Source organism: Aquarana catesbeiana, linkage group LG13 (assembly GCF_042186555.1).
Source record: "Aquarana catesbeiana isolate 2022-GZ linkage group LG13, ASM4218655v1, whole genome shotgun sequence".
NCBI classification, from domain to species: domain Eukaryota; kingdom Metazoa; phylum Chordata; class Amphibia; order Anura; family Ranidae; genus Aquarana; species Aquarana catesbeiana.
Genome location: NC_133336.1, coordinates 231,974,135 through 231,998,594, shown reverse-complemented (window position 1 = coordinate 231,998,594; position 24,460 = coordinate 231,974,135). Strand labels below are relative to the sequence as shown.

Genomic DNA, 24,460 nt, shown 5'->3' with positions numbered 1-24,460 from the left:
AAATCTGCAGATAATCTATAGGTGTATGGCCAGCTTTACGCTTATTTCTGAACTGATTGAAGGATAGCAAGTCCACCCTTGTGAACTATGGAACACTTCGATCTCTTACTAGTTCACTACAAGCAGGGCAGATTTTTCATTGATGGGCTTTTTGCTGAAGCTGTCTCATCATTAATTATTATTCTAAGGTTTGTTAGTTCTAAAAAGACAGAACAATTCCAGGAACACATCTTTAATACAATGGATAGTTGCTGTTTGATTTCTGTGTCCCTCCCTTTAAAAGTAATAAGACTTACCAGATTTTACTTCTAAAATGACTGGGAAGCTGAGATCATTTCCTCCAAAACCGCACTGATAATTCCCACTGTCTCCTACTGTAGACCTATTGATGATGAACTCTTTCTTTGAATATCGTTTGATTTGTTTTCCATCTTTCTTCCAGACATAATGCTGTTGGGTTTTGGTGGTATAACAAGTCATAGTCATCATCTCATTTGTGAATATTATCCCCCAGTTAGGAGACATGGTTACAAAAGCTCTTTCTGATTTTTCTGTAACACACAAAATAAAAGATCAACCAAGTTTTATTTTCTAAACAGCAGAGGTCCCACACACTCCCTGCTAACTTAGAGTAGAGTAGAGATCTCCAATCAGCAAGGAACATGAGCTTTCCCGATTGCAGAGCTCTAAATATGAGCTGAAATTTCCCATGGTGTGTGTAATAAGAAAAGTAGAGAAAGTCAGGAGCTGACTTGTAGAGGACCATCCTGAAGGCATTGATGTCCTGTCGGTAAATGGAGGACAGAGTAATTTCTACCTTATGGAGAGTAATGGTGAAGGGTGTGATATCATATTGGTGAATGGAGGACAGAGTATTTTCTACCTTATGGAGGGCCATCTTTAAAGTGGATGTAAACCCTCACATATAACCAGTGAAGTATATCAAGTAAAAAGGCGCAGCTCATGTAGATTATTGCAATTGCAATCCATATGGTTTATCTTTTACCCCCGTTGCTGATCCCACCAGTCTTGCTTTTTTGGATTTAGAACTATCCCATGCAGGTGACACCATTATCGCTAAAAACTATACCAAACCTACTGCCGGCAATTCCTTTCTACACCACAAAAGTTGCCACTACCCAAAATGGATACAAAATATACCCAAGGGACAGTTCTGCTGATTACGACAATGTGACAGTCAATTTGGGTGGGGGGGGTTTGTGGAACTTAGCTTACCTTGGAGAGCTCTGGAAACTCCGTGTCCAGCTTCCCCGGACCCTCTTATGTGTAAATCACCCTGTGTCCATTAGGGGCCCAGAGTGCCTGAGAACTCCACTATGATCTGTGCTATTTAGACACACTGTACAGCCACACTGGAATGTTGTATATATGTATATATTGTGTGTTGTCTCATGCTGTTGTGGACTCTTTGCTGTGATCCTTTGGGGTGGGGTTGTATTCCAATGTTCTATTGTGTCTGTTTGCCTTGGATATTATGGGACGTGTATGTAAATTAGCTGTGAGATTGATGGGGGCGAATTCCTCCAACAGCTCTCCCTGCTGATAAGACTGTTCACTGATGAGAAATTTGAATACACCTGACCTGTGTGTCTATTGTGATTGGACAGTTTACCCCCCCCCCCCGAATCCAAGGGTCGGGGGGAGTGTCTCTGAGTTATATATCTGTTGTAACATGTGCACAAAAGGAAAAACCTATTTACTGGATCATTTCTACAACTGTTCATCAGACTTTGTGGGCTATGGCCTTACATGCCTCTGTGGACTCATCTATGTTGGCTGTACTATCTGCCCTCTTAGGCAGTGGTTCGGCCAACCTAGAAGACTCATCGAAGGGGGCAAAGACATGCACAGTGTCCCACTGCATTTTGCAGAGTACCACAAAAAATCCACCATTGGCCTAACAGTATAGGTAATTGAACAAATCTCTAAATCCCTGACAGCAGCTGAACGTTTCAAAAAACTTTGCTCCAGAGAAATGTTCTGGATATATAATCTTAATGTCCTCTCACCAGGTGGCCTTAAGGAGGGTATCGAGATTGCGACTGTACTTTGAATTTTTTTCTATAGATTATTGAATGACATTCATCTCAACTCTACTTTTGTTATCATTACCACAGGTTCCTATATCCTTCTCTATCTTATATGGGGGTATCGGGTTCGCATTCCTGTGAGTATATGGTAATTCGGCCCTGATACAAGATTTGATATAGAACATTATGTATTATGCTATGACTTTTTCTTCCCTTATCCCCTCATACCTCCCTTCCTTTTCTTTTTCTCTCCCCCCCAAAAAACACCCCCTCTCCCTTTTTAAAAAAAAACAACCCCTCTCCCCCGATGATAATGAATCATTATCATATACTCTATCTATTAATTGATTTTCTGTCCACAGATCTCTAGGTAGTTCTAGGTCATTTAAAATATAAATTGAATACATTATATATCTATTTAATGATCAATCAAATTACTCTTATCCTTTATTTATTTCTTTTCCCTAAATAAAATTCTATCTATCAAATAGTAACCGATGTGTATGTGTGTGTGTGTATATATATATATATATATATATATAAGTTAATTTACACATGGGCCAGGCTGCAGTATATGTTATATTTTTTCATTATGCACAAATAATCACATCATTATGTATTTGCTATAGTGCTAAATGTCTGTATTATGTGTCATTTGTTTATAATCATTAATATATATTACATTCCAGCATATGTTATTATTCTTTTATTATTTGTCTTTTGGTTTATCCACATGTATGTATTGTCAGTATTTCGATTGGATTTTACTTAAAACCATTGCCATTGTTATTATTGTAATGTATCCCTCTTGACTCCGCCCCTTGCTTCCCATAAATCATTGCCCCTTCACCCCATTCATCATGCTTGACAAAGGAGCAAGGCTATCACACTACTCATAGCCTGCACATTTAGAAACGTGTCACATACTAATGACGTCATCATCCTGTGGTGCCACGCTGTTTTGCTGCTCAAGCCTCGTTCTGGTTCCCACACCGCACGGCTGTTCTCCATCCTCGCGGTCACCGGACAGGATCATCAAGCTACAGCGTTGTTCTTCCCATAGGCTCTGACGACCCACCACCCTTATCCTTCCTGGGACCTGATGTGCTGCACTGTGCCAGCAAGAAGAGGACTGTCTGTGACGTGTAGTCCTACCTGCTAAGCCCATGGATGCACTATCTTCCATGTGAGTGGATATTATTTTTATAATAAAATATTTTTGATACATATTCAGAGGTGCCCCTCTTCTTGTCTATACCCAGTGAAGTGAACAGCCTCAGATGATACACAGAGATGAAACAAATCTCCCTACATATGTTTTACATGTATATCTGTTGTCTTCAGCTTGAGATATTCTTCAGAAAGTTCAGATCGTGTTACAGATTTTCTCTTCCTGGTTAACACTGCAGCGAAGCTTGGGCATACAGCCAAGACAGCTGATTGGAGGAAAGACACACACCCTCTCCTCATAGGCAAAGACAGGCAGAAACTTGCAGAGCTGTTTCCTGAATAATTCAGCTCTCTGCTAATCCATTTATAGCAACCTCCCTAACACATAATTCAGGCTGCTTTTATCTCAGTTGGCAAGGAACTTGCCAGAAGTTATCATGCTGATAAAAGAAGAACGGAGCAGGAGGAAGTCACGGGACATAGTGCTTTGAAGAGAGATAAGAAAACACTGCAGATAGATGTGCCCAGCTCAAATTTCATGAATTGGGTTTACATCCACTTTAAGGGTGTGAGATCATAATGGCGAATGGAGGACAGAGTATTTTCTACCTTATGAAAGGTCCTGTTGAAGAGTGTGATATAATTTTGGTGAATGGAGGACAGAATGTTTTCTACCTTATGGAGAGTCATGTTGATGTGTGTGATATCATCATGGTAAACGGAGGACAAAGTATTTTTCGACTTATGGAGGGTCATCTTGAAGGGTGCAATATCATAATGGTGAATGAAAGACAGAGTATTTTATGACTTATGGGTGGTCATGTTGAAGATTGTGATATCATAATGGTGAATGGAGGACAGAGTATTTTCTGCCTTATGGAGGACAGAGTATATTTTGCTTTATTAAATGCAACAATCTAAAGGGCGTACTATTAGTTCTACACAGTTCTGTTTTTGGTCTAATTCCATCTATCAAACACATAGAAACTCAACAGTGCTATGTGTAATCGAATGCAATCTTTGAATATCCAACTTGAAAAAGCTGAAGTTCTATTCAATGATCAGAACAGGGATATCTAACATAGACAAGTCCAGGCTACTCTCCAGTCAACATTGCATTCTTACTGAGATTACCCAAAATGTATAGACCAAAGTTCTAACAACATCAAGTTTCAAGTTATTTTGTAAAGTCTATCTAAAGCAGGGGCGGAACGTCCATTAGGGGGGAAAGGGCACCGCCAACCGCCATCCATGCGTCTGGCCCCTTTCAGGACACCAGCGCATGAATTCCAATGCGGAGGGGCTGTATTTTTGAAGCTCCGATTAGAGCCAGAGGCTCTAATAGGCTTCAATATAGGGTGGGCTCAGGTTGCAGAGAGTGCGCTCTGATCCCACCCAGGTGTGTTACAACAGCAAATGAAAATTTGCTGTTGTAACACTGATCCTCCTTCTGGGCAAATCAGGAAGCCATTTTTTTCACTGGTCACCCGATTGGATGAAAGGACAGGCGATCCTATTGGACGCTTAGTTAGAGGAGGAGGGGAGGAGCTGGAAGCCCCCATGGAGGAGAGGACATGGAGCCACTGCACCACGCCGCCTGCTGCCTGCCACCTACCGCCACTGCCGATGGAGTAAGTGAACTGATCTAAAGCTAAAACTTTGACTTTAACTTTTGATGTAGCAGAGGAGGGTTGGAACCCCTGCCTGATTTTCATTGTTTAGTAATGAAAATAAGTAAAGTAATCAAACCAGTGTAAAGTTGGCCCTACACTGTAAGATTTCACTTGTTCATCCCCATGGGCCCTTCTGCCCTGCTAGTTATTGTACTAAGGGTCAAAATGATAAGAGGTGTTGGACCAAAGATCCCAGAAGGTGGATGAAACTTGATGACTTAATCTAGGCAGCTCCATCACAAGGTGGATTCCCACAAGATAATGGGCAAGGGTTTTTCACTAGAATATGAGACCAAAAGAAATTAATCCAGTTGGTCTTTTTAAGTCTGCTAGCATTTTATTTTCTGATAAAGTTCAGATCTCTGGAAAACAAAAGATAATATTCCTCTTCATCAGGACAGAAACAAGACACATTGGGGTTGATTTACTAAAACTGGGGAGTGAAAAAGATGTGTTCTGCATAGAAACCAATCAGCTTCCAGGTTTCATTGTCAAAGCTTAATTGAACAGATATATATAAAAACACTTTAAATAATAATTTTAAATAGACCAAAATGGAGTAAACAAGAGAAGTACGTTGTCAGGTTTATTTGTGTATACACTTTTATAAATCAGTACAGAGAACTTACCACCAGAGATAACATGTAGTTGGACGGGGTTACTATAGATGTCAGATTCCACTGAGCACTTATACACTCCATTGTGTTCTACATTGGCAATAATAATAAATGTTTTGCTCCTTTCATACTTGTTGTTATCTTTATACCAGGTGTAGGAGTATGTGCGGTCATTGTCTTCTACCGATCCCACACTGCATGACAGAGTCACCCAATCTCCGGAGTATACATTGTTCCAATTAGGGCTCAGGGTGACTACAGGGGTGACTGCAGCTTCTACAAAAATTACAATACAAATGGTTAATCCCTTTATTACAGCAATATACATATATGTGATGGTACTGTGGGTGGGCGTAAATGTCCAGCTGCTGCACATATACATCACTGCCTTGTTCTGGATTCTGCTTCATTGGTGCCCCTAAAACTGTGACTGAGTTGTCAGCAACAGCTCATGGTCAACTACTGACGATCAGAAGCTGGTGGGGGGGGGGGGTCCCAAGATGGTTGCACTGTGCAGGCCATCACAGTGCTGCATGATTGGGAGCCACTCATACCAGTCTTGGGCGTTATGGTCCCAGTAGCATAAAGGGGTAATATAACAACTAGATATATGCTGGTACAGGTGGAAGAATAGCAGGGGGCAGCGGCGGCCCCTACATACGGGGCGCAGAGGCATTACCCCCCAATCCATGCAGCCAGCACCTAATCTACATTCCGGACGTATGGATTCAAATGGTGTGTTTTTTTTTTTTTTTTTAAGAAGCACATGATTAAAGCCTGAGGCTCTGAATGGCTTAAAAAAAGGGTGGGCTCTACGCCCCGAGCCCACCCACTTGTGTGACAATAGAAAATGAATCATGGGTTTGTGCAGGGGGTGTGCCAGGTGTGCCTGAGCACACCTTAATCACTACGTGCAGTGCAAATTCCATCTACTGCCCAGGCTTCCCCCGTGTTGGCCCCTGACCCGCAGTGCTGCTGGCTCCCCACTCCCCCCAGCTGCTGGGGGGGGGGGTGTTTCAGGATAGAGAGTGAGGGAAGGGGCTGTTAAATATGTAATTTACCAGCACCTTCCTTTTCTAAATGAACACACTCACTCACTGTGTCCATTCAGAACGGAAGCATAGTAAACTGTGTTTACTATGTTTCCGTTTGTGAATGAACAGGAAGCACAGAGCACTTCCCATTCATTCACTGTCCAGTGTAGCTGAGGCTGCAGAGAAAGGCATGTGTGTTTGAGCTTTGGGGTGCACACCCTAATGTAATAGGCTGTGCACACCTATAGAATTAATTTTCGCTGTTGTCTTCCTGATTCTCCTCCTGGCCAACCAGGATGTGGGTCCTTAGACACGTCACCTGATTGACCAAGAGGAGAAGTGATCCTATTGGCTGCCTAGGAGGAGTAGCAGGGAGGAGATGCATGGCGGAAGCCGCCATGATGGGGGAGCACATTGCAGGGGCTTTTATCTCTAAGTGATTCTTTCTACAAGTGATATGCACTTCAATCTCTTCTTCAAGTTCTGCCTCACCTGAACATTCCTTCTCTGTCTCTCTACAGGTATGTGTCAGCTCAACCTCATCTTCCACCTTTAAATAAAGTTGGGATCTACTTGCTGTTTCTGTGTATGTGTCTTTGGTATGTGGCCTTCTCTATCTGTTGCCCTGTGTGCATAACCATGACGTTGTTTTTTTGTTGCTCTGGACTATCCTACCTAAGTTTTATGTGTTGATCTTATCTTGGCCTCTGGCCTCTTGCTATTCTGACTTTAGAAGCGAAAGGTCTACTTTGATTGTTAGGCATTCTTATATTCACTCATGATTAGTTAACAAACTTCCACCCCACCCTCATAACAGTATAAATTTGAGCATCGTTAAGGGGTTTAGCATATTGCTGGGGGAGCACATTGCAGGGGCTTCTATCGCTAAGTGATTCTTTCTACAAGTGATATGCACTTCAATCTCTGCACTTCAGCGATTTCATGAAGCAAACATATATAGCAAATTGCACTGGAAAGCACCTAACAGACTGCAGGTGACCCTGTCTCTCTATTAAGCTCTCCTTCCACTCTGTAACATGCGCTCTCTACCACTTCTTCTGACACTTGTGTCCTCTCTCCTCAAACTCTCTTACCTTCACCCCTCTTCTCTGCTTATACATATCACCCTGCCTTCTGTACTCTCCCTACTACTGCTCCTACCAACTCTTGCTCATTCTACATCCATATACCGATAAATCCTCCAATACTCTGAGACATGCCCCTTCATATCAATCACATTCCCACATTACCTCCCTCACCCTCCTGCTTCTCCTAACCTCTGGTGACATATCCCCAAACCCTGGGCCACCATCATCTGTTTTTGCCCAACGTTCCCATCCCCCTACACTCTCTGGCAGCAGCCACAACCCACAGAACTTGGTCTCTATTCCTCTTCTTTCCAAAACCAGCCCCCCCCCATTTTCTTGTGCCCTTTGGAACACACGCTCTGTCTGTAACAAACTCACCGCCCTCCACGACCTCTTTATCACAAATTCCTTTAACCTACTTGCCATTACTAAAACCTGGCTTCATGAATCAGATACTACTTCTCCTGCTTCCCTCTCCCATGGTGGCCTTCTCTGTACTCACTCCCCCAGACCAAGTGGACGGAAGGGAGGTGGAGTGGGAATCCTTCTAGTCCCATGCAGCACCTATCAGATACTTCACCCACCTCCCTCTTTGACACTCTCCTCTTTTGAGGCACATTGCATTCGTCTATTCTCTCCCATTTCTCTAAGAATTTCTGTCATCTACCGGCCCCCTGGACCAGTATCAGCCTTCCTTGATGACTTCTCTGCCTGACTACCCTACTTTCTCTCTTCTGAAATCCCCACAATTATTCTCTGTGACTTCAACATCCCTGTTAACATTAACACTACTATTACTTCTAAACTTCTCAGTCTAACCTCATTGATTGACCTGAAGCAATGGATAAAGGCTCCTACTCAATCCAACGGCAACACCCTTGACCTTGTCTTCTCCTATCTGTGCACTCCGTGCAACCTTTCCAACAATCCTCTCCCACTCTCTGATCACCACCTTATTAGTTTTGCTCTCTCCCTGTGTTCCACCTCCTCTCCCTCCAACCGCCTAACAGTTACACGTAGAAACCTTCGTCACTTCAACCCTTCTCTTCTCTACTCTGCTACTGATTACCTCTATGACAAAATCTCACCCCTGTCCTGCCCCAACCTAGCCACTTTCATCTACAACAGCTCACTGTCTTCCTCCCCAGAGAAGCTTGCCCCCCTCACTACATGCAGAATTAGGCCCCGACTGCTACAACCCTGGTAAACAGATGACACCAGAAGTCTCAGAAAAAGTTCCAGGAAGACTTCACACAATATAAATCTGCCCTCCTAAAATATTATTCCTGCCTTCTAGGGATGAGCCGAACACCCCCCGGTTCGGTTTGCAGCAGAACATGTGAACAGGCAAAAAATTTGTTCGAACACGCGAACACCGTTAAAGTCTATGGGACACGGATGTGAAAAATCAAAAGTGCTAATTTTAAGGGTTAATATGCAAGTTATTGTCATAAAAAGTGTTTGAGAACCTGCCCCAGGGGACATGTATCAATGCAAAAAAAGTTTTAAAAACGGACGTTTTTTCGGGAGCCGTGATTTTAATAAAAGTGAAATATTCCTTCAAATTTCGTACCTGGGGGGTGTCTATAGTATGCCTGTAAAGTGGTGCAGTTTTCCCGTGTTTAGAACAGTCCCTGCACAAAATGACATTTCTAAAGTAAAAAAAGTCATTTAAAACTACTCGCGGCTATAATGAATTGTCGGGTCCCGGCAATACAGATAAAAGTCATTGAATAAAACGGCATGGGATCCCCCTCAGTCCCTTTGGGTCTGGTATGTATATTAAGGGGAACCCCAAACCAGAATTTCAAAAAAAAAAATTGCATGGGGGTCCCCACAAATTCTATACCAGGCCCTTCAGGTCTGGTATGGATATTAAGGGGAACCCTGCACCAATAAAATCCACTCCTTTGGTCTCTGTGACTGTACTCTTCGCTGGTTCTCATCCTACCTATCCCACCGCTCCTTCAGTGTCACTTACAACTCTACTTCCTCATCTCCTCTTCCTTTCTCCATTGGGGTCTCCCAAGGTTCTGTTCTTGGACGTCTCCTTTTCTCAATCTATACCACCTCCTTGGGTCAGTTGATTGCCTCCCACGGCTTTAAATATCATCTCTACGCTGATGACACCCAAATCTATCTCTCCACCCCCCAGCTCTCTCCATCTGTCTCCTCACGCGTTACCAACTTACTAGCAGACATATCAGCCTGGATGTCACATCACATCCTCAAACTCAACCTATCCAAAACCGAGCTTATGATATTTCCTCCCTCAGGTGCTGCTTTCTCTGATTTCTCTGTCAATACCAACGGCTCAACTATCAACTTGTCCCCCCCACGCCAAGGTCCTAGGTGTGTAATCCTGGACTCTGAACTAACCTTTCAGTCCCACATCCTATCGCTATCCAAAATTTGCCACCTCAACCTCCGCAACATCGCCAAGATACGCCCCTTCCAAACCAATGTCACCACAAAGCTTTTAATTCACTCCCTGGTCATCTCCCACCTCGACTACTGCAACTCCCTCCTCATTGGCTTACCTCTAAATAGGCTATACCCACTTCAGTCCATCATGAACGCTGCTGCCAGGCTCATCCACCTCACAAACCACTCAGCGTCTGCTATACCCCTCTGCCAAATCCCTCCATTGGCTGCCACTCATAACCTGGCCCCCAGCTACATCACTAACCTAGTCTCAAAATACCAACCTAATTGTTCTCTTCGCTCCTCCAAAGACCTCCTGCTCTCAAACTCCCTTGTCACCTCATCCCCTTCAGGACTTCTCCAGAGCCTCTCGCATCCTCTGGAATGCTCTACCCCAATCTGTCAGATTTTCTCCTACTTTATCCACTTTCAGACGATCCCTGAAAACTAATCTCTTCAGAGAAGCCTATCTGGCCCCCACCTAACAACTGTACATTTATCTTCTCAATCAGCACATCCCCCACAGTTATTACCTCTTGTATCTCTTGACCTTCTCTCTTAGATTGTAAGCTCTAAGGAGCAGGGCCCTCTGATTCCTGCTGTATTAAAGTGTATTGTATTTGTTCTGTCTACCCTCAAGTTGTAAAGTGCTACGTAAACTGTTGGAGCTATATAAATCCTGTATAATAATAAAAAATAATAATAGAAAAATACATATCAGCCGAAACGGAGGAAGAAATTCGTTTTTTGATATATTTTTGGGGGATATCTATTATAGCAAAAAGTAAAAATTATTGCTTTTTTTCAAAACTGTCGCTCTTTTTTTGTTTATAGCACAATAAATAAAAACCGCAGAGCTGATCAAATACCACCAAAAGAAAGCTCTATTTGTGGAAAAAAATTTTGTTTGGGTACAGCGTCGCACGACCGTGCAATTGTCAGTTAAAGTGATGCAGTGCCGAATCGCAAAAAAGCGCCTAGTCAGGAAGGGGGTAAATCCTTCCGGGGCTGAAGTGGTTAATAAACAGCAGGAACTTTTGGCCCGCTCACAGCTGATGACTGGTTTCCCGGCTCTGCTCCCAACAGCATATTGACTGTGCGTTTGGCGGGCGAACCTCCCGCCGAACACACAGAAAATTCGGGTGTTCGCGATGTTCAGGCCGAATGGTTCACCCAACACTAGTTTTTTAAGACTTCTGAATAACTAAATATCATCCAATTAGGTGTTAGATCTTCTTATTAAACACATAACTGGCGTAAATACATTTTTAAGGGCGTTTTTTTAGGGTCCATGTTGAAAGGGACGCAGGTTAGATGCAGGTAAGAAAAATCCTATTGACTTTAAATGTGTTGTAAACATGGCAGTTTAAAGGCTGTGCCTGACCTGCAACACGTTGGGTTTCTTTGGAAGTAGCATGTCCTATAAAGTTGCTTTTGAACTGCAGGCAAATCAGGTCAAACACGGCCTTTCCTGTGATTTTTTTAAGTGTTTGACCAGAATGCCTATTGACATGAACCCGACATTTTACTAGAGTCCGGTTTCAGTCAAACATTGACCAACAATTTTATTCTCAATATGACTGAACATATAGTGCCTCAACATTTGCATACCGTGTTTCCCCCGAAAATAAGACCTACCCCAAAAGTAAGACCTAGCGTTATTTTTCAGGAGGGCTGCAATATAAGCCCTACCCAGAAAATAAGCCCTAGTTTAGAATGATTGTAAAATCCTATAACCCACTCTATTACAGTAGTATATAATGTACAATGTGTGTGTTTCTGTCATATAATTGCGGGGAAAAGAGCTCCGGCGGGTCACAGAAACGCAGAGCGGCGCTATAACGAAGGCATTTGGCACAATTATATTACAGAAACACACACATTGTACATTATATACTACTTCAATAGAGTGGATTATAGGATTTTACAAGCATTTTAACTCAGTTCACACTGGGGATTCCTGACAGGCAGGGAGAGAGAGGGGGAGAGAAGACAGTACATTACATGGTAAGACCTACCCCGAAAATAAGCCCTACTGTGTCTTTTGTTGCCAAAATTAATATAAGACTCAGGCTTATTTTCAGGGAAACACAGTAGATATATACCCAACCTTATAATACACAGGATAACCATCTAATACAGTCAACTAATCACGACCAGATTATTATTTTGAAGGCATTAAGGGTTACAATGAGGAACAAGTAGTTTTAAAAAAAAAAATTCTTTTCATTCACACAAATACAGACTGTCATTTCAGGTTTTAATCCAATACATAATCCATTAGTAGATCCTTCTCATTTACTGACCTGTGTTCTTCAATGCCAGAACTGGAAAAGAAAAAAAGAAACATAACATACATATAACAAAAGACAAAAACACTTACATAATTAATTAATTGAATACTTAAATTTTTTTTACATTCGCTTCTTGTTGTCTTCCTGCATTCATTTTGTTTTAAAAACTAAAGCTATCACTTTACTGCTTTTAGATATACACTATATTACCAAAAATATTGGGACGCCTGCCTTTACACTCACACATGAACTTTAATGACATCGCAGTCTTAGTCCGTAGGGTTCAATATTGAGTTGGCCCACCCTTTGCAGCTATAACAGCTTCAACTCTTCTGGGAAGGCTGTCCACAAGGTTTAGGAGTGTGTCTATGGGAATGTTTGACCATTCTTCCAGAAGCGCATTTGTGAGGTCAGACACTGATGTTGGACAAGAAGACCTGGCTCTCAGTCTCCGCTCTAATTCATCTCAAAGGTGTTCTATCGGGATGAGGTCAGGACTCTGAACGTAACGAATACAAATTTATCCGAAGTTACAAATTATCCGAAATAACCAATGTCGCATTTAAACAAATGGAACGGAACTAATTAATAATAAATAATAATAATAAAACGTTTTTATTGTTATTATTGTTTTTTATTATTATTAATTCATTGCGTTCCATATACGGCAATCGTTATTTCATATAATTCGTAACGTCAGATAAATTCGTATTTGTTACGTTCACAAACAGCCAAATTTGAAAAGAAATTCCAATACCTATAACTTAATAGTTAGTTTTCTAATTTACAATTTACGAATTTACAAATTTTCGAATTTTCAAATTTACAAATTTTCTAATTTACGAATTTACACATTTTCGAATATTCAAATTTACGAATATTCTGAAAAATTTGTTAAACGGGTTTTCGTTAATTCGAATTCGTAATGAAACAAATTGCACATGTCTATAGGCCAACTCAATATTGAAAACTATGGACTAAGACTGTAACGCCATTAAAGTTCATGTGCGTGAAAAGGCAGGCGTCCCAATACTTTTGGTAATATTGTGTATTTTCTATAAAGTTTCAATATGGTCAGGTTTTAACTTCCTTTGCTAGTTCAGTCCTTAAAAGGTTATTAAAGGGTCCACTTTATTTCAGTTCAGTAGTAGGAATTAGGGATGAACTGAATTTCCTTGGGTCTGATTCAATCATGGTTGGGCAACATTTCCTTGCTGACTTCTATTTGACAAAGAAGTCAATGGCATTGCCCAAATATGGCCAGTTATCTCTTTTGGGCAGTGATGCCACTTCTATCCTTGCCCTGCAAGGCAATGTGGCGATGATAATGGCAGTTACCAGGGATGCAGTGGAAGCCAGCACCCTCTGCTTCTTTAGGAACCATTGATGGCAGGAAGCTGTCATATATAGAAGCAGTAGAAATACCACTTCTATACATAATGCTTGGCTCCCGCTAAACAGATGTTTGAACTGGCAACATTTTGGGTGAATGTTCCTCAAAGTTTGAACCGTGTGAACTTTGTGATAGACCCAATTAAAGTGTGGCAGTGGCAAATCTAGTTATTCAATTTTGGACATTTGTAGAGTTTATATGCTTGCTATTGTCAAGCAAAAAGACATGGAAAGCTGGACACTGCCATGGGTGCCATACCACAGCCAAAATTAAACAATAAATAAATTGTTAAAAAGAAAGCGCAAGGCAGTCACTAATAGCTCAAACATACATTGATAATATGGCTGGCAACATTTTGGGTGTTCTTCCAATCGCCTAAAGAGCCAAAGTTTGCTCTGGACCTAGGTTTGGACCAAACTATTTGTTTATTCCTAGTAGGGATGAGCAAATCTGCCTGGGTTCAGTGTGCAAGCAATTTTGTGAATTTTCCTCAAAGTTTGAACTGTGTGAACTTTGTTATAGACCCAATTAAAGTGTATCAGTGGCAAATTTTGTTATTAATTTTTGGACATTTGTAGAGTTTATATGCTTGCTATTGTCAAGCAAAAAGACATGGAAAGCTGGGCACTGCCATGGGTGCCATACCAAAGCCAAAATTAAACAATAAATAAATTGTTAAAAAGAAAACGCAACGCTGTCACTAATAGCTCAAACATACATTGATAATATGGCTGCTGTGAGCCCATCCTTTTAAAAAAAGGGGCGTGGTTATCTATTCCTTCAAATGATTGGCTCAGCTGACCAGAAGCAGTAGCTCCACACTGTGTCACAGGTTGTTTCTTATTTCTGTTGAAGAACCTGTGAAAGTTTGTGATATGCAAACTCAGTGAATCCCAGGGAATTCAAAGAGAACATATGGGACAGTGAGCCCAAACCACACCCCTATGCATTAGTCCAACACAATTGGATTGCATAATTTTTAAAGCAAAATCTTTGTGTTAAGATTTTGGGATAAAGTATGATTAGTCGATCATTGTAAGAATGATGTAAATTATTACTTCATTATTATAACACCACCCTCTCCCTCCTCTAGGAGTCATCTTCCTGTCAACCAATCTTGTTCTAATTGCTAGTCTTGGTTGCAATCATTTTTCCAAAATTTTGCTAATATTATTCTCAATTTCCCAAAGCCAGTTCCTCAATTTTAGTCTGCCATCTTGTAAATTTGCTGGCACATCATCAAGCAAGATGATGACAACCTTATCTCACAGATGACAGATGTAAAGACAAGAGATGATGGCTGTTCATGATTTAAGATTTCCATTCCCTGTTACCATTTTATTCTTATCAGTTTTGACTCGGTCATACACTAAGCCACAAGAACTAGCACATACCTCCACAAGGGTGTGCACTGAGAACTGCTAGCTGACCACATACGTGCCAAATTCATTTGTGTGAAAACGATAACAATCAACTTACTGAAACAAAGCAGGAAGGAAATGGAACTCAACAGAACCCCCAGAAAGAAAAAAAAAACCTCACAAGGCAAAAAAACAAAATACAAGGAACAAAACTGTTATTACTTAAAATAAACTGGCCATAGTTGTTTTTTTTTATTTTAGCAAAAATTAGAACATGCCTATTTATCCATTCTACAATCATCACTGAGCTTCTCACTGAGAACAAATGTTTTGGGTCCAGGTTGGCAATTTTGGTTTTGAAAAAAAGTGATAGTCAAGGTGAGTATGTGCTGGCAAAAAGGCATTACCACAAACCTTTTGCTTTTACCTTTATGGTTTAAGCTGTCTATACAGGTTTAAGCTGTCTACACATTTGTAGGTTTTTCCATGAAAAATCTCATAAGCATGCAATTGGAGACTTGACAAATGTCACTCGAAAGTACTTCAAAATTGCATTTACCTTTTGGATTCCATTTATGGAATGAATGGAATTTCCTAAATAAAAACCATATTCTCTACAGGAAAATTGTTCTTTCATGAAAAATTTTCCATCCTGTTCCTTTAATGTTCCCCCAGTCAAAAAAGATCCTCGATTTGACCCCACCAACAATTAGAAAATGAAACGAACATTCCAAAAACAATTTGTTTTTTTTAGGGAAATTGTACTAGTGTTAGGCCAGATTTATTTTGAGTTTAGGTTAAGGTCAGGTTTAGGGTTCAGTCTGAGATTCAGGGTTGGGCTCAGATCTCGTGATAAGTCATTGGGTAGCTAAGCACACAGATAAATAGAATTTTCATTTTATTCTAATTGTTCTAATTGTTGGTCACTGTTGGCCAGGTTAGATGTGTTTTTAGCTTTTTGTTCCAGAAAGCTATCAAGAACCTACAGCTAGTGGATCACCCATACCGTATTTCCCCAAATATAAGAACTACCCCGAAAATAAGACCTAGCGTTATTTTCCAGGAGAGCTGCAATATAAGCCTTACCCCAAAAATAAACCTGAGTTTAGAATGATTGTAAAATCCTATAGCCCACTCTATTACAGTAGCATATAATGTACAATGTGTGTGTTTCTGTAATATAATTGCGGGGAAGAGAGCTCAGGCAGGTCACAGAAGCGCAGAGTGGAGCTATAACAAAGGTATTTGGCACAATTATATTACAGAAATACACATATTATACATTATATACTACTGTAATAAAGTGGATTATAAGATTTTACAAGCATTTTAACTCTGTTCACACTGGGGATTCCTGACGGGCAGGGGGAGAGAGGGGGAGAGAAGACAGCACATTACATGGTAAGACCTACCCTGAAAATAAGCCCTACTGTTTCTTTTGTTACCAAAATTAATATAAGACTCAGGCTTATTTTCAGAGGAAACACGGTACTGTAGATTGTAGCTTTGTAGTAAGTCAATATGTGAGCGACTGCAGCAGGGGATGATGGAAATCAGAGGAAGCCTTGTGTCCACCTATAAAAATACAAGGCTTCTCATGATTGGCTCACTCTCCAATGCCAGCAACAGACAAGAAGTTGTTTGTACAGTTGCCAGAACAGTGTAGCTTACTATATGTAGCTAATGCAATGCACACAGCAGCCCCATCTTTATGTAACAGATATAATTCATTTCGGCCAGCTTGGCCCAAACAAACAATTTAAAGTGCAAAGAAACCTGGAGTTCTACTTTAATATGGCCATACACTTGTTACTTCTAGGATATCCCCTTTGGGGTATTATCCCCTCCCCCCTTTTCTGGTCCTAATTATACTGCACATGGGATTTGGAGTTAAAGGGAATCTTCCCAATGGTGCCCACAAAGGAGAAAACCCAACAGTGTCCCTCCGACCCTTTCTTACACTACACAGTGGAATTAAGCGGAGATCATTTCTATTCCACATTAAATTTCTATTCAACATACATGAGTTACAGTAAAAAAAAAGATAAACTATTTATATAAAACTTCAATGAAGCAAGAAAAGCCGTTTCAGGTGAGCGAGTCTCTGGTTAATCCCCAGCTTGCATGCTGTGTAACATAAGAAAATAGTTCCGGAGGGCTGCACTTTCAAAAATCCTTTTATTGAAGCTTCATATGACAAGTGGTTGACAGATGGAGCAGGGGACAAAGAGGTAGACGCATTTCACGCAAATGTTAGCGCTTAGTCATTACCTATTGGAACTAGTCACCACAATCACCTATATACTGCTCTAATGTGTCATCATTAGGTTAAAGGTGAACTAACCAATTAAAATTAGTACTCAGCTGGTGTTACAAAGAAAACCCAGCTAGAATTTATATAAAACTATCTGCTGTGTCTGAGCTCAAGCACACCAACATTGCTACCCTGGGGAAAAAAACCTTGTTATGCATCAACAGACAGAACATGACAATTTATATTTTGCACGAGCTGATGATCTGTGACTGTGGAGCTTAGCTGATTGGGAGTGGTTCCTAATTTAGTTTCCTCATCTCAAAAAATAAATAAATAAATAATAAATAAAATAAAGATATAATACAAAATAGTAGTTTATAGTCCTGTGAGCCTCCAAGTGTTAATAGACCAAATATGGTCTCCGAACTGATGTAACCCACAAATGATCAGCTGCTAACGTATATACATGTCTCATAAACCATGCAAATAGTCAAGTCAAGTTATAAGTACGCTGCGCTATCAGAATGGCTAATATATAATTTAGTGCTAAATTACAAGTGGCATCATTAAGATCACTGCTCCTGAAAAAAACAATTGTTTAAAAAAAAAATGTTGCATTGATACATGTCCCCCAGCGCAATCCCCAGACCCCCATACCCCTTTTATGGTCAGTTACTTGCATATAAGCCCTCTAAATGGGCACTTTTGATTTTTCATGTTCGGCTCACATAGATTTCAATGGGGTTTGCCGTTTGGGTTATAACATAGTTCTGGGGGTTTTGCTGCAAACCGAAAAGGGGGGGAGGGGGGCGTTTAACCCATCTCTAGTAGTGAAGTGATGTAATTTGTTTTTGAAATTCTTAAAAAAAAAAAGAGTTCAAAAATTGCAGACATTTTTTGAAGAAAACTCATATAAAATAAAATAAATTATATATTTTTATACCCCCCCCCGTCACCCCCATACACACCCTATATTAAAAGCTCAGTGTAGGGCAAGCATGTATGTAAACATCAATTACACCACACATGTGAGGTATTGTCCCGTACGTTGGAGTGAGAGCAATAATTCTAGGGCCATAATTCACAAATAACTCTAAACTGTTAACTCTGATATTCTATAAAGGCTTTTGAAGTGTCATCTATGGAGAATTTTGGGCACCATAGTTTCTTGCAATTCCATGGGCGTGTGCAAATTTAGGACCTGACATGTTTAGTATCGATTTACTTGATGCTACCCAGTCTTTTATTTTTACCAAAAAAATGGAAATCATATTGTGTTTGCACTAAACTTTGTTTTGATGTATTGTCTCTTGAAAATATGTGTTTGATAAATAACTGTGCACATAGCATAAAAGGAAAAAAAAATCAATTACCACCATTTTATTGTCTAGAATCTTTGCATCCAGAATTTTTTCCTTTTTATGGGGGGGTTGGGGGCATCGCTTTTCATTCTACCAAAAACTTTTGATTTTAACGTGCACAAAAAAATTACAGCATTGGCCCAATAGGCAAGTGATTGAGTAAAGGAGTAAAGCATGTTTGCTTCACAAAGTGATCATGCTCTACTCTTGGTATGTCAACCACCACCACTGGAGAACTGGAGAGAAAGCATAGAAGGGCAACCAAACTGATAAGAGGCATGGAGGAGCTCCGCTATGAGGAAAGATTAGAGGAACTGAATGTATTCACTCTTGAGAAGAGGCGATTAAGGTGTGATATGATCAACATGTATAAATATATAGGTGGTCCATATAGACTTGACTGGGTCAAGTTCTTTACGTTAGGGTCACCCAAAGGACTAGAGGGCACTCTTTACATCTGGATAAAAAGGAATTTAACCAGCACATACAGAAAGTCTTCTTCCCAGTAAGAGCAATGAAAATGTAGAATAGATGCCACTCAGGAATTAGTTCTTATCAGCTCAGTAACAATTTCATCAACAATGAGCTGGTCGCTTTCCTCAATACACAAAATATAACTGGTTACTAGCATTTTATAGGTAAGGGGTAGTTAATCCAGGGAATATCTGATTCCTTCCTTGGGGATCAGAAAGGAATTTATTTTCCCCAACTGGAACAAATTGGATCATGCTTTTTATAGGTTTTTTTCTGCCTTCTTCTTCCAGTTGTGAGTTTAGGGTTCTGTATATGAAGGTCTTCTATTTATTTTGTTTTTTTCCTATTGGTTGAACTAGATGGACTTGTGTCTTTTTACAACCTATGTAGCGAGAGAGAGAGAGAGAGAGAGAGAGAGAGAGAGGGGTGGAAAACAGCAACAACCCTTCTTTTGCTATTCCCTTTAGGCAGCCCCCCTTCTTCTATCCTGTCTGTGTCCTGCCTTATTATTGAAGAGAACGTCACTGAGTAAAGTGAAAATTGTACTAAATCTTCCCTATCACATCCAATGACCAGGAAAATAAAATGAAAGTCATCCACTTACAGATGAAGATGATCGGAGTCAGACGAGACATGGCGACTGCTCCGTGGGAACATAATCCTTTTCTCGTCTCTGTGCTGAGATAATGAACAATGACAACTTCCTCTTTTTGGTCAAACTCTGAGTTTGGTTTTACAACAGAAAAATTCATTAATTTAAAAGAAAAGAGGAAATTGGTGTGCACCTACTAGTAAATTCAGCAATGCTAGAGCAAGATTCAAATATATGATAGCTGTATTTATTTCAGATAATCTTTACAGAGAAATATATGGGAGCTTCTATCACTTGACCCTCTTCTAAAAACCCATTGGCTGCCATGTTGGTTCCTGGCGTCAATACTTCCTAAGTCACCGATGCAGGACAAGTATACTGAACAGGGAAAACAAAGAAAGGTCAGAAGTCCTTATTTGCACCCTTGCTCTGAGTTAAGCTGCGTACACACAATCGGATTTTCCGATGGGAATGGTGTGATGACAGGCTGTTGGCGGAAAATCCGACCGTTTGTACGCTCCATCGGACAATTGTTATTGGATTTTCCGCAGACAAATGTGGGATGCCAGGTTTTAAAATTTTCCACGGACAAATGTCTGTTGTCGGATTTTCCAAGCGTGTGTACACAAGTCCGTCAGACAAAAGTCCAAAGTACAAACACGCATGTTGCGGCAAATTATGAAATCTCGAAATGCAGTGCACTTTCTCTTCTTCTTTAATAGGATAATAATGAAGTTACTTTGCTGGTGATACTGATGGAGTTATTGCAAACAAATTTTAAAAGGCTTTTTTTTTAGTGATATCAAAAATAATTTTATGCTTTTTTTTTTTTTTTATTTGAGCAAGTTACCACAACACCATTATCCTGTAGTTTTTAAGATCAAAGATACAACTATGTTGAAGTCCCTTGTCAATCTTACATTGTATTTTTTTAAATGTAACTGCCTCCTCCCAAACTGTCATTTGAAGTAAAACACATAGCCAAGTATTATTCTCCACAATTTTTTTATTGTGCATTAAAAAAAGAAAACAAATAAAATTAGACATGCTATCTGCCAATAGAACTTAATCAAAAAGTGCATTCTATGCATCCAAAAATAAAGAAAATATAACAAATCAAATCATTATTATTCAACCAAAAAATAAAATAAAAGCTTCATGCATGTGTCCTGCTTCTTAATATAGGGGGTCACCAATGCCAAGAGTTGGTGAAAGCAGGGTCCGTCATCCGGAGATAATTCTGAAAATCACCTGGATTATTCTCCTGGAGCTCCCGCAGCAAAGGCATATCACATAATTGGTCACGATTAATAAAGCAACCAATTTTTGGTCCAAGAACTCCTCCTCCTGTTCCTGGACTGGACTTGGGTCAAAGCAATAACTCCAAGGCCAATAATAAATAACACGTTATCTCCTCCGATTCCGCAACATGTCTGGTTGACGAACGGCATTCAGAAACTAACTGAAAAGCACAAAATGAAAAGCGCAAACTGAAAAGCACGAATCAACACTCACCAAACTTCTACTAACATGAAATTAGCAGAAGGAGCCCAAAGGGTGGGGCTAAAGAGCTGAAAAACCATGTAGTATGTCACTACGTTCCTGTTTGTTGGCCGACAATTCCTTGCCGTTTGTATGCAAGACAAAAGCCAGGCACACGCCTTCGGACCAAAGTAAGAGGTTTTGTATGCGGAAAATTTGATCATGTGTACGAGGCTTGAGGGTGGCCATAGATTATGCAATTTTCTTTCCTTCAACCATGGTTTGAAGGAAAGAAAATAACTTGAAGCCCCCATCAACACAGTCAGCGGGAGGTTTTTCCACTATTAGAATACAATGATTAGTGCTGGAGGCTAAAGCCTACTAAACTGGCCAAATTCTGATCTTTCTTGATGGGGTTTAGTTACTTAACCACTTCAATAACGGGCACTTTCCCCCTTCCTACCCAACCACGTTTCAGCTTTCAGCGCTGTCGCTTTTTAAATGACAATTGCGCGGTCATACAACACTGTACCCAAAAAATTTTTTTAGAATTTTGTTCCCACAAATAGAGTTTTCTTTTGCTGGGTTTTTATTTTCTGCTAAACAAATAAAAAAAGACCGAAAATTTTGAAAAAAAATATGTTTTTCTTTTGTTTCTGTTACAAAACTTTGTAAATAAGTTAGTTTTCTACTTCACTGACGGCCACTGATGAGACTGCACTGATGGGCACTGATAAGGCGGCACTGATGGGCACTGAAGAGGTGGCACAGATGAGGTGGCACTGATGGGCACTGATGATGAGTACTAATATGCAGCACTGATGGGCACTGATAGGTGGCACTGATGGGCACTGATAAGTGGCTCCGATACACAGTACTGATGGACATTGATAGGCGGCACTAATGGGCACTTATAGGTGGCACTGATAGGCGACACTGATGGGCACTGATAGACGACACTGATAGGTGGCATTGATGGTCACAGATGGGCACTGATAGGTGGCACTAATGGGCACTGATGGGTGGCACTGATGTACACTGATAGATGGCACTGATGATCATCACTGATAAGAAGGCACTGGCAGGCATTAGTGATGGGCACTAATTGGCATCCCTGGTAGCCATGGGTGACACACCTGGTAGTCACAAGTGGTGGGCATCCCTGGTGGTCCTGTTGGCATCCCTGGTGGTCCTCGGTGGGCATCCTTGGGGGGGCTGCGCTGATAATTAATCAGAGCAGACCCCCCTGTCAGAGGAGCAGCCGATTGGCTCTTTCCTGTTTACACCGTGATCATGGTGATCTGCCCCTTTTACTAGCACTCCTAGCTGCCTATCTACACCAGTCTGCCCCACTGACTCTTCCTCAGCCCACCTGGCTGACTCTCAGGAGATCTCTCAGGGAAAAGGCTGAAGACTTATGCACACTGCTGTCTTCAAGGAAACTGACTACATGTGGCAGTCTCTCCACTTTGTTAGTCCCCAACAGTGTTGCACTACTCACTCTGCCCTCACTTGCTCCCATGCCTCCAGGAAAGATTCCTTCCTTGTGTCTTTGGCAGGATACTTCCAGCACCAAAGCCCTGGCTCAAGGTAGGACACCCCCCCAGACTAGGGGCACCGCTCAGGGCCATCAACAGCCTCCTCAACACTGTATCTCCATCTTCCACCCACCTGCATTTGCTGGCATGGCCCATGTCTTTTTAGGAGGTAAGCTCTGCCCCCTCCAATCCCACTACTGGTGAAGTGGTGATTGGCTGAGGCCTCATAAATATGCAAGGCAACTCCTGCTAACCCCCACCCTCTAGTTGTATAAGATTCTCCAGCCTTCTAGACCAGGGGGAGGTACAAGAGAGCTGCTCAGGATGTGTTAAAAAACTACTGCAACAGACATAAAAAATGTAATGATTTAATAAACCAAAATGTAATTAGATAGTGGTAACTATTGAATGATTAAACCACAATGTGTACAAAAATATATATAGAAAAGCTGTTGCAGAGAGCACCACAGTAACACAGAGTTAAAAAACAATAATAATTAAAAAACAATAACCAAAAATGATAACGAAGATAAAAAGTGCATTTAAATAATAACATATGAAAGGCACTAGCAATAGCGGACAGTCAGCTCTCTAACGACAGGAGACCAGCACAGGAGATTAGTCCAGAAAAAAAGTCAATACAAAGCAATGAGTAGGATGACAAATGTGAAGTGTAGTACTTGGAGCAAATGACAATGGGTAGAGTGATGGAAGCAGGAGAACGTGGAGAGAAGACACTAACAGCCTACCCGTGGTGAAGGGAGTCTAACCTCATGACGGGGAGCTAGCCGGCTCCAGTGAACTGTCGGGTGGCTGTGGTGTTCAGGGAGATTGGAGGAATGTAGCCTCATGCAGGGGGGCTCGCCGGCTCCAGTGAGCTGTCGGGTGGCTATGGAAATCGATGAGCCGACGCTCTGTCATGTGGAGTATTCAACCACCAATGACGGTCTTATATAAGACCGAAATCTCCTAGACTCCCATCTCCCGAGTCTGCGCACAGCAGCCTCCTCCAAACCGCATCTGGCAGCTTCTGTAGCTGCCCCTATGTGGAAGGAGTGTGAAGCATACTCCGACCCTACCAAACCAGCCCTTTGTAGACATCTTTGAAAAATCGTTACAAATTGATAACGTGACAGATAAGACCCATCCTTGTGCCTAAGGAAAGGCCCTGCCCCCTTGCCCCTGACCAACCTAAATGCCCTTACCGCCTCCACTGGGCATACCCTTGACCCTGGTAACTCAAAAAGGGGGACATCTTTCCCCGTCGGTCAGTTTTGGACTTTCGCAAACGTAAACACACCCTCCCCCTCTCCAAGCGAACATCATTGTCCAACAAACCTCCCCCAACCCGTCTTGACGGGCTAACCAATTCCCCTATCCGAAAAGCCCCATAAAAAGCCAGTGAAAAGGCCGCCGTGAACAGTCGGCTTTCATACTCTGACCGACAAACGAACTCCAACATTTCACATATTGAGACTAGATTCGCAAATGTGACAGGCCATCTCACATCCCGTTTTTTGTGTTGTTTTCTATAGCCCTTTAAGGCCTGCCGAACCCAAAAATCCCTGGTCCAATCTTCATCCCCCATTAATTTAAACAAAAACGACAAACCTGCCAACTTCCGATCAATAGAGGACGCTGCGCACCCCTTTTC

At 41.2% G+C, this 24,460-nt stretch overlaps 1 protein-coding gene across 1 annotated transcript in view; it reads right to left on the bottom strand.

The window, feature by feature from the left end:
• The window catches only part of LOC141116937 (Fc receptor-like protein 5), a 119,224-nt gene extending 99,225 nt beyond the window's left edge, over window positions 1–19,999 (bottom strand). The window contains exons 1-4 of the mRNA XM_073609448.1: window positions 19,799–19,999; window positions 12,364–12,384; window positions 5,524–5,787; window positions 297–551 (exon numbers count right to left, since the gene is read on the bottom strand). Of these exons, the coding sequence (XP_073465549.1) occupies window positions 297–551; window positions 5,524–5,787; window positions 12,364–12,384; window positions 19,799–19,946 (688 nt within the window). The 5' untranslated portion in view covers window positions 19,947–19,999. The remainder of the gene's footprint in view (window positions 1–296; window positions 552–5,523; window positions 5,788–12,363; window positions 12,385–19,798) is intronic.
• Window positions 20,000–24,460: the final 4,461 nt, after the last annotated feature.